At 43.9% G+C, this 15,513-nt stretch overlaps 1 protein-coding gene across 1 annotated transcript in view; it reads right to left on the bottom strand.

Annotated features, from left to right (window-relative positions):
* Positions 1 to 15,513, bottom strand: part of THADA (THADA armadillo repeat containing) — a 591,430-nt gene that overhangs the window by 153,658 nt on the left and 422,259 nt on the right. Inside the window, 1 exon segment of the mRNA XM_040430339.1 lies at positions 14,252 to 14,337. Coding sequence (XP_040286273.1) covers positions 14,252 to 14,337 — 86 coding nt within the window.

Genomic DNA, 15,513 nt, shown 5'->3' with positions numbered 1-15,513 from the left:
TCAGTGCTGATGAAATTTTTTTGGGTCTTCCACTTGACTTTTTTGTTCCCTCAGGATCACTTAAGAAATTCCAAATGACTGTCTTACTGCGTCCCACCTCAGCAGCGATGGCGCGCTGTGAGAGACCCTGCTTACGCAGTTCAACATCCCAACCACGTTCAAAAAGGGAGAGTTTTTTTGCCTTTGCCATCACAACGTTTGACTACCTGACAGAAAATGACAATTAATCCACATCTTTGCACAGATTTGGCCTTTTAAAGGCATGTGGTCCTAAACTTTTGATCAGCTGAAAAACAGCCTGTTTCTGTTTATTTGTTGTTTTCATTAAATTGAATGCTCAAAAAATGTTTTGTCTCACTCTCATTTCTTCTTGTTGCATGTTGAAGCTCTACTTGGAACCTTGTTAAGATCCAACAATGTAAAATATGATTTTTTGCCATTTTTCAAGTGGTCTTAAACTTTTGTTCAGGACTGTATGACCAGAGGACCCTTGTAATGGAGAACCGATGGTGGCCTAAGGAGAGGCCCAACTGCTGGGCAGGTAGTGGGTGCCAGGCACCAAGCAGGGTGAGATGTTACACTTATTGTAACATTACTAAACTTGGAAAAAAGAATCCTTAACTTTGCCATATAAAAAACTGTCAACAAGTCAAAAAAGAGAACAAAAATCATAAAGCAAGTATCTAAAGAGCTGAAGATCTATCCATTATTGTGTGGCCAGGCTACTAATGAGTATTCTTCAGACACTAAACATCCCTTCATCTCAGCTTTCAATAATTGAGTATTTTTTTTCACTCCATAAAAAAACAGAATGCTGAGGAATTTATTGGTGTCCTGTTGTCTTTACACAAACACCATAAAACCATAAACGTGTCCAGGGCCTGAGACACCAGCAAGTGCCACATGGTGAGTATCCGCTACACATACATCAATCTACAAAGACAACCCTCATGATGGAGAAGGCCGGGACATGGCTTATTACTGAATGATAAGAATGGAGGCGTTCTGGAATTCACTGTTTTTTATGTATTACATGAGGCCAGATTCATTGTTATATAATATCTTACACTTAATACCAAAAAAAAGTCTTCTCTAGTTCTAATTTTGAAACTTAAAGGATGAGATCACTTTTATCTGGAATGAAGGTAATCATATTTCCTTAAACTGGTTTCCCACCATTGGATATACTGGTGTTGCATCCAGGGGAGATGACACATATCCACAGTCCTCTGTATAACAAAGTGCCATCCCAGATACACATACAAAGATGTCACCAAGCTAATTGGGGGGGGGGGGGGGGGAAGGGGGTTATCAAATCGAGTGCAAATGATAAGGTGGAGGGGTTCCCCATAGCAAACAACTTGTTTGCTAATGTTATTTTCAAAGCAGCCTCTGAAAAATTGGATCTGGAATCTTACAATACTGAACTGTTAAAGGTGTCATCCCACCAATAATATTTTACAGTTTTCCAACCAGCACTCGGACCTGAAGACTTTTGTAATTGAAAATGTATTATAACTACCGAGTTATTCAATGAAATCTCTCTGTATAGCGCCACCTGCTGCTTGCACTTTTTCTAATTTCTCTGTCCTGCTCATTGAGATGCAAAGCACATGCTTAGTTCCACCCTTCAACTGCCACTAGCTGCAGCAGACAGGACACACCCTCTGAGAATGGACACTCCCCCTAAGCTGCTAGCCTGAAATAAATCTAGAAGAGCAATTGGAGTAATGGATGGGGAGATCTCTGGATCCATGTGAGGTACAGGGCTGGTTCTAGCTTTGTTAGATAGAGGTTGTCATGGACTATATGATGTACGATTTTCATTTTTTACATTAATCATGGGATAACCCCTTTAAGCCGTCTGTTGCTCCTGCCTCGCCGCTTCCGAGATCCCACCCGCTTGCGCCTACTTTCCTGCAGTGATGATATTTCGTACATGTGTGTGATCGCTGCAGCCATCAGGCCTTAGCACTGATGCTAGCATGCAAGGCACAAGACTGCTGAAGCCAGTAATTGGCTGCAGAGGTCAAGTGCATGTAAACAAAAAACTGGTGGGTACCACCACAGTGACAGGGGATTTAACAGTGAATACCAAGTGTTTTTTTGTTGTTTGTTTATTTTTTAATCACGTCTTACTCTTAGCCAAATCTTTTAAGCTTGTAAACAACCCCTTTAATAGTATTGTGTCGATAGGCAGTCCACCTGGGGAGAGCTGAGAGATGGGGGCTAGCAGCAAGACCTCATTTTTTTTGTCCAAAACTTAAAAAAAAACTAAAAAAAAATGTTATTAAAATAAGGACCAAAGGTCAAAACTTGATAGAAGCCTGGGGGTGCTCTTAAAGGCCCCTCTGCCACATAAAAGGACAACGTCATTTACAGGGGTTGTACCACCATTAAATGTTATTTTAATATAACCCAGCATGAAAAGCCACATACATTTGTAATATACTTTCTGTTACAAAAATGCTCTGGTTGTATAATGCCGCCCCCCAGTGTTTAATCTGTATAGTAATGTGTACGTCCACCTACTGAGGTGGTCACACATGCTCAGTCCCAACTTTCTACTGCCACCAGCAATATCTACCATTAGAAGCTGTGATGATTACAGGAACAGAGCGGCGGCAAAAAGGATAGACCCCCTGAGAAAGGACATGCCTCCTGAGTCCTGACCTGTGATATAGATAGAGCGGCGGCAAAAAGGATAGACCCCCTGAGAAAGGACATGCCTCCTAAGTCCTGACCTGTGATATAGATAGAGCTGCAGCAGAAAGGATAGACCCCCTGAGAAAGGACACCATGCTGACTTGTAATAGGAAAAGAGCTGCAGCAGAAAGGATATGCCCCCAGAACTGGAATAGGGAGAGAGCTGCAGCAGATAGGACACACTCCCCTGAGCTGCTAACCTAAAGAGAATCTAGCAGAGGAATGAATGGGGAGATCTCTGGGCTGGTTCTAGCTTTGTTAGATGGAGACTGTCATGTACTATATCAGGGATGCTGAACCTGCGGCCCTCCAGCTGTTAAACTACAACTCCCACCATGCCCTTCTGTAGGCTGATAGCTAGAGGATGTCCGGGAATGATGGGAGTTGTAGTTTTGCAACAGCTGGAGGGCCGGAGGTTGAGCATGCCTGTACTATATGATGTCTGATTTTCATTTTTTACATACATTTTGGCATAAAGACTCACAAGCCTCTCTGATACATATAATTTCTATTGTGCCCCAGATATGAACGTCATTATATGGCACCTCTAGTTCAAACAAACTGTAATACAAAATTTTGATTGTTTCTCCTCGCTCTCCGGCTCACTTGGACACACTGCGTCCCTTTAATCAGTCACGTGTTTGATATAAATCCCGGCGTTCCGTTCATTGTTCACATGTCAGCTTCAGTTTTGTCGATTATTAATACAGATGAAGTCACTGACTTTGATATATATTTTGGGTTCGTTTTCAGGTAGAACAATGAATAAATAAGACTTGAAAAACAAAATGCCGAGCCGGGTCATTGTTGTCCTGTCTACATGTTTAGGCCTCATCTATTATTGTATGCAAGAGAAAAATGACCGCAGGTTCCTCGCTTCAGTAACTGAGCAGTCAACACCGTGATCCATCACCGCCAAGGAACCCCGTAAGTTATTTCTCTGGTACATTACAGAAAACTGCGAAATCATCCAAGTGTTACACGTGGAAGCAGAAACAAAGCCGATACTTCCACTGGACATACCAGCCTTATGTTCTAACGCTCCTTAAAGGGCTTATCCCATGATTAATGGGACATCATATAGAAAGGGAAGCTCAATCTGCGGCCCTCCAGCTGTTGCAAAACTATAACTCCCAGCATGCCCTAACAGCTGTAGGCTGTCCATACATGCTAGGAGTTGTAGTTTTGCAACAGCTGGAGGGCCGCAGGTTGGGAATCCCTAATATAATACATGACAATCTCTTTCTAACAAAGCCACAACCAGCCCTGTACCTCCCATGGATCCAGAGATCTCCCCAGTCATTGCTCTTCTATTTATTTAAAGCTTGTAGTTCGGGGGCGGGGGGGTCGGTCCTTTCTGCTACAGCTCTCTCTGTAAGGCCTCATGCATACGACTGTATGTATTTTGTGGTCCGCAAACCAAGAATGCGCAAAATATGGATACTGTCCATGTGCATTCCGTGTTTTTTATGAGCCCAATATTAGAAATAGCTACTTTGTCCACAAAACTGACAAAATTAGGACATCCTATATAATTTGCGGGATAGCACACTAGGGTTGCACAATCGATACTCTTGTACCCGGATCAATATGATACTGGGATTTGCTGTATTCCGATACTGGGCTGCACTACTGCGCAGCCTAGTATCTCTTAGAGAACATGGCACGCGCTGCCCTCGGTGCACACCATGTTCTCATCAGCCGGCACAGTGAGGGAGGAGAGAGTCCGCCACTGCCACCAATGAGAAGATAAGACTGATATGGGGGGACTGTTAACACTGTGCCACCAATGCAAACATTAACCCTTAAATACAAATGTAAGCTGCGGGTGCAGGCAGAGAGGTTAATCGAAACGGTTCGGCGGGATCGTCGTTCCCAGTCATTGAGGCCAGGTGCCGACTGTGTGATACTGCCGGCACCCGCAGCCTACATTTGTATTTAAAGGTTCATGTCTGCATTGGTGGCGCAGTGTTAACAGCCCCCCTCCCTCCTCAGAATTATAACAATGTTAATTATATTCACTGGTGGCGCAGTGGGTGACCTCCCACCCACCTCAGTATTATATTCATTGGTGGCCCAGTGGCTACAAGCGCCCCCCCCCCTCCCCCCAGTATGTTCATTCTTGGCAGTGGCAGCTTCCGATCAGAGCCCCTGCAGTGAAATTGCGGGGCTCCGATCGGTTACCATGGCAGCCAGGACGCTACTGATGCCCTCACTGCCATGGTAATCTCCCTGCTGCTGTGTGTACTATGCACAGGGCAGCAGGGAGAGTGTAAAGTCATATCCACCCGAATAGAGCTGATTAGGACAAGGGATTAAAAGATCCCAGGTTTCTAGCCCCTTAAGGGGGCTAATAGTTATTAAATAAAAAGAAAAGTAAAAAAAAAAAATTATAATTTAATTACCCCCTTTCCAATTACATATAAAAATATATAAACAAAAAAATAAATATATTAGGTATCGCTGTGTCTGAAAAAGTCAGAACTATTAAAATAATTTCTCATATGCGGTGAACGCCATAACAGAAAAAAGAAAAAAAATACGATTTGTAATTTTTTTGTCACCTTGTCCCCTCCAAAAAATAGGATAGGACTGTTCTATTATGGGCAAGACGTTCCATAAAATGCGTAATGCACACAGCTTTTTAGGGTGTTTTATTTTTCTTTTGTGTGTTATCGAATGGTATTGAGTATCGCAATACTTTTATACGGTATTGAAATCTGAACAAAATTTTGGTATAGTGACAGCACCGCACACAGATTATATCTGTGTGCTGTCCACATTTTATGCGTGTCTGTGTCCACACTAGAAAAAAATTAGGATCAGACGTGGACCAAAAATATGGTCGTGTGCATATGAGGCTTTACTCTCGCAGTTTCTAACAGTAGATACGGCTAGTGGCATTTGAAGGATGGAACTGAGCATGTGCGACCACCTCACCGAGATGGACAGAGAAATTAAGAAAAGAACAAACAGGTGGCGCTATACAGATAGATTTGGGCACCACCATACATATAAGAGAGTTGACCTGTCCCACCAAAATTGGCAGGTTCAGCAAACACTGGTCTAATGCGTATGGCCACCTTTACATAGCTTGGATGTTCTGCTCAGTGTTCCTTTAAAGGGTTATCAGGATAGGCACTGAATATCAGATCACAGCTATTGTCTGACCGCTAGGTCTTCCTGTGAACCTGTCTTTCTTGGGGTTTACAATTCCCCTCTCTGAATGGAGTGGTAGCGCACATGTAGGTCCACCGTTCTATTCACTTCTATGGGGCTAATGTAATGACAACTCTCTGTCAATCCCACAGAAGTAAATGGAGCAGTGTACCAACACGTGCACCGTCGGCTCCTTTCAGAAAGGGGACTTTGGACCCCTCTGTCATCCACTTACCTGTCTGTGCTCCCGCTGGGAAGTCCAGTCGCGCTATAGCGCCAACATTGCTATGTTGATACGGCAACCAACCCCACTGACAGTGGGGCTGCTTGACCTACCAGGGAGCTGGGACGCAAGATCACTCAGGCTCTGTGCCGGAGTCACTTGCTCCTTGAGGGCAGGCTATTTAAACAGGCAGCTGCTGGCCACAGTTGCCTGTGATTGGTACTCCTGACTCACCAGCTGGTTAGGTATTTATTACTCTGGATCACTGACCTTTTGCCTGTTTCTCTGACATTGCCTCTCATTACTGATTTTGCCTCAGAAGTGACCCCCTGGTATTTGACCCTGCCTGTTATTTGGCCTTGCTTGTTTTTGGACACTGTTGGTATCTGACTTATAGTTTGTGACCTCGCCTATGCCTGCTGACTTTGTCTCTGTCATTATCTCCTGGGTTCACTTTGCTTCTTTTCCTATTTTGGTTTATGCCCCTGCACTTAGCTAAGTAGGGACTGTCGTCCAGTTGTGGGCCATCACTTAGGACGGATTGTTGCAATAGATTAAGACAGTGGTGTGGTTGGAACACACAGCTGCACTGTTCCCTACCGTTCATGGGTATTGCAGTGGTCAGACCATGTATAAAAATGTATCATGTGAAATCCTCTTTAATGGGAAGATCGACCACACTTTAATTCTCTGAACATTTCCAGCCTACGTACTTTACCGTGCAGCCCTAATGTGTCTGTTCTCTCTTTCCTGAATAATAAACTCACTGCCACTCTACTGAAATGTATTGAGTACATTGCATCCTTACCACAACCCCCATCCTAAACCTGCAATGTACTGTACTGGCCTGGAGATTGACATAATGATGGGTCACAGTACAGATACAAGGCAAAATCCAAACACACAATAAGTCTGGATTAAAAGGACGGGAGGAGGGGGGGGGGGGAAAGGGGGGGGGCGGCGGAAAGGAAATTAACTTGAAATAGAAACAACAAAAATTTAGCCAAGAAAAACTCAAAATGATGTATATAGGAAAATCTCAAGTTCTGCTGCCCGAACACACTAATATAGCATTCATGACAGTGGAAAGGAATGAGGCAGAAAACCGCACAAGGGGAAAATCAAATAAACACAATAAATAAGTGTACGTGAAGGGACTGTGGGAAGGACAAATATATTCTATAGGTTTTCTCCAAGCTCCACGTATAAATCTATGTCTTTACAGAAACACGAATCCCTGCAATGCTATTCCATAAATGAAAACATCTTGACACCTTCATTACTGCTCCTGGTGTAATGAATATTGTACAGTTCAGGGCACCGATAAATGCCACCTCTGATACTGGTGACATCAGAGTCTGAACTGCATGATCATATTTGTACAATGAAACGTATGCTGGCCACATCCGGTCCATCCGAAAGGGGCCATATGCCTGAATAGTAAAAGGTTTGAACTTTTATAAGTTATGCTTCTGCCACCATACCTGTAATATGTGCCATGGGATGGGGGACCCGGCGTCATGTAGTGACGGAGGAGGGGGTCACCTGTTGGTCCACCTGAACATTCTGCAGAGGTATATATACAAGTAAGGGACAGACTGGCCATAGACCCTACAGGGAAATTTTCCGGTGGGCCTATGCCAAAGCCATCTTCACGGCGACCTGCAGGGTACATCCGATACTCTCAGCATTAATTAATGCTAGGAGCATCAGGTACACCTGAATTCAACTGTATCATCACCATCCACAGGACTGTGCTACAGCTGAATGCTGCAGCAGGGGTGGCAGTAATTTGTACTGCACTTTGGTATCTGGTTCTGCTAAAGCAGGATCGTGTGCTGCATTGTGGTATTTGGTTCTGCTAGGGCAGGCTCTTGTGCTGCATTGTGGTATTTGGTTCTGCTAGGGCAGGATCTTGTGCTGCATTGTGGTATTTGGTTCTGCTGGGGCAGTATTTTGTGCTGCACTAAGGTATTTACAGCTCCACCTACTTCTGTTGTCCTTGCCTACTTGTCTTAAACTGCCTTCTGTCAATTTGGACCCACCTACAACATGGGGCCATTTTTATTTTTATTTTTCATGGGCCACTTTAAGTTCCCAGTCCTCCCCTAATACAAATACTGTAATAAGTAATGCTTTGCATATGCCTGTCACGATAAGAAGAGGGACGCTATCAATGTAGTGGTCGTATGCTACATTAGATGATTATAGCAACCATCGCTTCCTCACCATTGTTTCCATGTTCTCCCATTTCTCAGCACATGTTACAGATCGGGAGGGGAAGCACAAAATTGTGCTAATTATAGTTATAAAATGGACAGCCCCTTTAAATTTTAGCCCAATTTGCCATCGGCATTGGATGCCAACTAGTTTTGGCATGTTTGATTGTGACTTGCTTGACTCTTCTTATCCTGAGAGATAAGTGGTGTCTCACGGCTGCTTCCATGTTTAGCAGATCCCAACGTGCATGTTTATGGGTGAATTATGGGAGGGGACGTGACGCTTTGGGAGAATGACTATACCGATCACGGCTATCTGGGGCGCATGGCTGACTATACAGGTGCATAAAAAAAAAAGTCCACTGGGCTATGCCTAATGTAAGGTCTGAAAAGGGCCACACACCCCGCCCCTTCTGCCCTGCACTAGGTAAAATACTGGACAACATATTCCTGGAGGTCTTCTTTAACCACTTCAGCCCCCCTAGCTTAAACACCCTTAATGACCAGGCCACTTTTTACAATTCTGCTCTACACTACTTTCACCGTTTATTGCTCGGTCATGCAACTTACCACCCAAATTAATTTTACCTCCTTTTCTTCTCACTAATAGAGCTTTCATTTGGTGGTATTTCATTGCTGCTGACATTTTTACTTTTTTTGTTATTAATTGAAATTTAACGATTTTTTTGCAAAAAAATGAAATTTTTCACTTTCAGTTGTAAAATTTGGCAAAAAAAACGACATCCATATATAAATTTTTCTCAAAATTCATTGTTCTACATGTCTTTGATAAAAAAAAAAATGTTTAGGTAAAAAAAAATGGTTTGGGTAAAAGTTATAGCGTTTACAACTATGGTACAAAAATGTGAATTTCCGCTTTTTGAAGCAGCTCTGACTTTCTGAGCACCTGTCATGTTTCCTGAGGTTCTACAATGCCCAGACAGTAGAAAAACCCCACAAATGACCCCATTTCGGAAATTAGACACCCTAAGGTATACGCTGATGGGCATAGTGAGTTCATAGAACTTTTTATTTTTTGTCACAAGTTAGCGGAAAATGATGATTTTTTTTGAATTTTTTTTTTTCTTACAAAGTCTCATATTCCACTAACTTGTGACAAAAAATAAAAACTTCCATGAACTCACTATGCCCATCACGAAATACCTTGGGGTGTCTTCTTTCCAAAATGTGGTCACTTGTGGGGTAGTTATACTGCCCTGGCATTTTAGGGGCCCAAATGCGTGCAAAGTAGTTTGAAATCAAAATCTGTAAAAAATGGCCGGTGAAATCCGAAAGGTGCTCTTTGGAATGTGGGCCCCTTTGCCCACCTAGACTGCAAAAAAGTGTCACACATGTGGTATTGCCGTACTCAGGAGAAGTTGGGCAATGTTTTTGGGGTGTCATTTTACATATACTCATGCTGGGTGAGAGAAATATCTTGGCAAAAGACAACTTTTCCCATTTTTTTATACAAAGTTGGCATTTGACCAAGATATTTCTCTCACCCAGCATGGGTATATGTAAAATGACACCCCAAAACACATTGCCCAACTTCTCCTGAGTACGGCGATACCACATGTGTGACACTTTTTTGCAGCCTAGGTGGGCAAAGGGGCCCACATTCCAAAGAGCACCTTTAGGATTTCCCAGGTCATTTTTTACACATTTTGATTTCAAACTACTTACCACACATTAGGGCCCCTAGAATGCCAGGGCAGTATAACTACCCCACAAGTGACCCCATTTTGGAAAGAAGACACCCCAAGGTATTCCGTGAGGGGCATGGCGAGTTCCTAGAATTTTTTATTTTTTGTCACAAGTTAGCGGAAAATTATGATTTTTTTTTTTTTCTTACAAAGTCTCATATTCCACTAACTTGTGACAAAAAAATCAAAACTTCCATGAACTCACTATGCCCATCACGAAATACCTGGGGGTGTCTTCTTTCCAAAATGGGGTCACTTGTGGGGTAGTTATACTGCCCTGGCATTTTAGGGGCCCAAATGCGTGAGAAGTGGTTTGAAATCAAAATCTGTAAAAAATGGCCGGTGAAATCCGAAAGGTGCTCTTTGGAATGTGGGCCCCTTTGCCCACCTAGGCTGCAAAAAAGTGTCACACATCTGGTAATGCCGTACTCAGGAGAAGTTGGGCAATGTGTTTTGGGGTGTCATTTTACATATACCCATGCTGGGTGAGATAAATATCTTGGTCAAATGCCAACTTTGTATAAAAAAATGGGAAAAGTTGTCTTTTGCCAAGATATTTCTCTCACCCAGCATGGGTATATGTAAAATGACACCCCAAAACACATTGCCCAACTTCTCCTGAGTATGGCAATACCAGATGTGTGACACTTTTTTGCAGCCTAGATGCGCAAAGGTGCCCACATTCCTTTTATGAGGGCATTTTTAGACATTTGGATCCCAGACTTCTTCTCACGCTTTAGGGCCCCTAAAATGCCAGGGCAGTATAAATACCCCACATGTGACCCCATTTAGGAAAGAAGACACCCCAAGGTATTCAATGAGGGGCATGACGAGTTCCTAGAAAAAAAAAAAATTTTGGGCACAAGTTAGCGGAAATTGATTTTTTTTTTTTTCTCACAAGGTCTCCCTTTCCGCTAACTTGGGACAAAAATTTCAATCTTTCATGGACTCAATATGCCCCTCACGGAATACCTTGGGGTGTCTTCTTTCCAAAATGGGGTCACATGTGGGGTATTTATACTGCCCTGGCATTCTAGGGGCCCTAAAGCGTGAGAAGAAGTCTGGAATATAAATGTCTAAAAATTTTTACGCATTTGGATTCCGTGAGGGGTATGGTGAGTTCATGTGAGATTTTATTTTTTGACACAAGTTAGTGGAATATGAGACTTTGTAAGAAAAAAAATAATAATTTCCGCTAACTTGGGCCAAAAAAATGTCTGAATGGAGCCTTACAGGGGGGTGATCAATGACAGGGGGGTGATCAATGACAGGGGGGTGATAAGGGAGTCTATATGGGGTGATCACCCCCCTGTCATTGATCACCCCCCTATAAGGCTCCATTCAGATGTCTGTATGTGTTTTGCGGATCGGATCCATGTATCCGTGGATCCGTAAAAAACATACGGACATCTGAATGCAGCCTTACAGGGGGGTGATCAATGACGGGGGGTGATCAGGGAGTCTATATGGGGTGATCACCCCCCTGTCATTGATCACCCCCCTATAAGGCTCCATTCAGATGTCCGTATGTGTTTTGCGGATCCGATCCATGTATCCGTGGATCCGTAAAAAACATACAGACATCTGAATGCAGCCTTACAGGGGGGTGATCAATGACAGGGGGGTGATCAGGGAGTCTATATGGGGTGATCACCCCCCTGCCATTGATCACCCCCCTATAAGGCTCCATTCAGATGTCTGTATGTGTTTTGCGGATCCGATCCATGTATCCGTGGATCCGTAAAAAACATACAGACATATGAATGGAGCCTTACAGGGGAGTGATCAATGACAGGGGGGTGATCAGGGAGTCTATATGGGGTGATGACCCCCATCATTGATCACCCCCTGTAAGGCTCCATTCAGATGTCCGTATGTGTTTTGCGGATCCGATCCATGTATCAGTGGATCCGTAAAAATCATATGGACGTCTGAATGGAGCCTTACAAGGGGGTGATCAATGACAGGGGGGGTGATCAGGGAGTCTATATGGGGTGATCAGGGGTGAATAAGGGGTTAATAAGTGACAGGGGGGGGTGTAGTGTAGTGGTGTTTGGTGCTACATATTACTGAGCTGCCTGTGTCCTCTGGTGGTCGATCCAAGCAAAGAGGACCACCAGAGGACCAGGTATATTAGACGCTGTTATCAAAACAGCGTCTAATATACCTGTTAGGGGTTAAAAAAATCGCATCTCCAGCCTGCCAGCGAACGATCGCCGCTGGCAGGCTGGTGATCCACTCGCTTACTTTCCGATCCTGTGTGCGCGTGTTCACAGGAAATCTCGCGTCTCACGAGAGGACGCGTATATGCGTCCACCCAGAATAGCAGGGCCGCCGCCAGGACGCAATCCTGCGTACGGCGGTCCTGAGGCGGTTAAAGGGTAACTGTCATGTTATCATCAAAAAATCCATTTTAGCATATGCTACTGCTGCAGCAGCATTATGCATAAAGCAATCCTTAGTTTCTTCACATACCACTGTTTTCCTTGAGTTTTTCTCTTAGTTACGGCTGTTTAAACATTTACAATATGAGGACCTACTCAAGATGGCTCCTCTGCCAGTTCTCTGAGGCCAAAACTGCTTTCCCTCACTTCCCATACACACTTGCTGTAGCCAGCAGCTCCCTGCCAGCCAATCAGATTGGATTACTGAGAGACACGCCTCCTCACTCTAAAGCCTAATGCAGGCATGCAGTGTGAAGGACCGCCCCTCCATCTTCCCGTTTTCTTAGCCAGAGACAGACAAGCCATAGCAACTGTCTTTTAAGGTAAAAGTGGAAAAGGACAGGGGACATTAATGAAAGCTGTTATTATAAGGTAATTACAGATTTTTTGACAATCATTGACAGACTAACTCAGGTATACATGCCTATAAGGCAGACCGGCCATGCAGCCCTATTCGTCACATTGCTATAGTAGCGGGGGGCATGTACGCCAGAAACAGTAGCACTATAACCACCACAAACATGGGTGTAATATCATCATAACCGCACTCGTCGGTGGCTTCACCTGGGTGCAGACAGCAGCCGCACCCATGACATCCTGTTATCGGGTCCCTGTGTTTTTGGGCTTATAATCGCAACATTTGCATGAACCTTTTTTGGTTGTATGTCATTTTTTTATTTTTTTTTGCTGTTATGTTATCAGCTAAAGCATATGTCGACATAGTCTAATATCGAGTAAAACGATGGGACGCCCAATGTTTAGAGTGCTATTGCTCTTGATGAAGAAAGATGCCCCAAAAATAAACTGATCACATGGTGTCCTGCCGTTGACAGCAACAACAGTCCAGGCACCAAGTGCACAATTCCCCTACAGCGCCGCCACAGGTGGAATGAAGTACTGCATGGTGCCTACTGAAATCAATGGACTGACTTTTTAATGCACTCTCCTCTGTGGCTAATTCATAGAGTCCCTGACAACTCTTCTCTATTAACAGGTGTTTAGAAAACCCATTGGTGAATTCCCTAATATTTGAACATGTAAGTATAAAAAACGTGACACTCCAGGCGCTGCACTGGTATCTTGTAAAATAGTATTGATTGGTAAGAACCATTAAAAATATGCAATTAAAATAGATACGTGCCCTTTAGATACGCACTTTGGCTGAAACGCGTAGCTACTTTAATTGCATATTTTTTATGGTTTTTACCAATAAATACTATTTTACAAGATAACCAGTGCAGTGCCCAGAGTCTCTCGTTTGTTATACTTGCCTTTTCTGATTCTGTTCTGGCGGGAATGAGGGTCCTGCATTCTCCATTTGATGGAGCCCAGATCGAGCATGTCCACTGCCGCTCCATTCACCTATCTGCAGAGAGCGCTTGGCTTTCCTTAGCAGTCCCATAGATTTGAATGGAACAAATGCAGACATACGCGACCATTCGAGTGTGGGAACGTGGAACCCCTGTTATTGGGATTGGCGGTGGTCGGACCGTGACGGATCAGACATCTATCCCTGTAAAAAGTTCTTTATTTGTGAAACTCCGCCAGTCTTGTCCACTGCGCTGCGTACGCAGCTCAGCCGCAGCTGCAATACGGCCCCCAGCCGGTGTAGAAAAGTTGCACTATTTCACGAAGAAAGCATGCAATCTCTAAGCACAATATCATTTTTCAGTATCAAGTACCTGCAGTTTTTTCTTTTTGCAACCAGTGGAAATGCCGTTCCTGACCCCATCCATGGATGAGCAGCCAGCGGAACGGACAAACACTCCGCTTGCACAATCCCTTCTCACATACCTTGGTCTCTGTCCGTTCCAAAATAACTGATGACTGTATTGAGGATGTCTGTAAATGTCGCTCTGGTTACTAGACATGGATTTTGCCTAAAACGAGAATTTGGAAAAAAATGGTTAAATCCTAAGGGCCCTTTATTTGCGACCGCAGAGCCTGTAGGTGCCTGCTTTACAGAACAATGGCAGAATGTAATGTAAAACGGAGCTGCTTTTCCTTCCCCTGTGGCCATGAGATAAATACATAAATATGCATTGATTGGCTCCCTGCTTTTAGTGACCTAATGTATTATTCAATGTAATTCAATCTAGGCCCAGTGCATATGATTCTGATCAGGACATAAGCTGCAAAACCAAACCAGCGACGGAAAATCACATTATACTCGTAATGAGAAGTGTTCGGAACGAGCGCGAGACAGCAATACATGGCAGACAATGGGGGGCGCAAATCTGCAGCATTTTTAACTCATTTCACCCCAACAGAGAGCTTCTGATAATCTGGCATTCCTGGGACTAGTGTTATACCAGACCATCAGATCTGGTGGACTACTGGGCTTATTGTTACCAAAACATTTGGTAAAAATCAGGGGGTAAACAAGGATGGACTGTCCTCAGGATAGGCCCTCGATGTGTCACTGGTGGGGGTCTGATGTCCTGAACAATGAGGGGGCCCCTGCACTATCCACACAGGCACAGAAGCTCGTTCCATTCCCTTTATTGGCCCCAAATAGGACTGAGCTGCAGTACCAGGCACTGTTACCTGTATGGGTGACGCACCGCGCCCATGTAAACAATAAGACTACATTCACATATTTTTGGTCTGTGGCTGATCAGCATTTTTTTGCGGATCGCAGGCAGACCCATTCATTTCTAAGGAGCCACAAAAAAAATGCAGACAGGTGAGACCGAGATGTCATGTCACAAATTATAGAACAGGCCCTATTCTTGTCCGTTTTGTATATATTCATAAGTAAGAGCAGGATGCACATGGATCTCATCCGTATTTTGCAGATCCGCCATTTGTGGACTGCAAAATGGATATAGTCGTGTGAATACAGCCTAATGGATATGTGGCCCTTGCAGGAGCATCGGCACCCATCCACTTTGCAGATGGGCGAGGATCCTGGAGGCTAAACACCCACCGATCAAATATTGATGACCTATCCAAAAAACAAGGGGCATGTTTTTGATGGTCTGGAGCTTTTCTACCTTGTTTGGTTGCAGTGTTTTTGGACCAAAGAAGCCATGTTATCAGTGGCGTAACTAGAA

The sequence above is a fragment of the Bufo bufo genome, chromosome 4, assembly GCF_905171765.1.
Source record: "Bufo bufo chromosome 4, aBufBuf1.1, whole genome shotgun sequence".
Lineage (NCBI taxonomy): Eukaryota > Metazoa > Chordata > Amphibia > Anura > Bufonidae > Bufo > Bufo bufo.
Note: the sequence above shows the minus strand (reverse complement) of the source record. Positions and strands in the feature narration are given on the sequence as shown.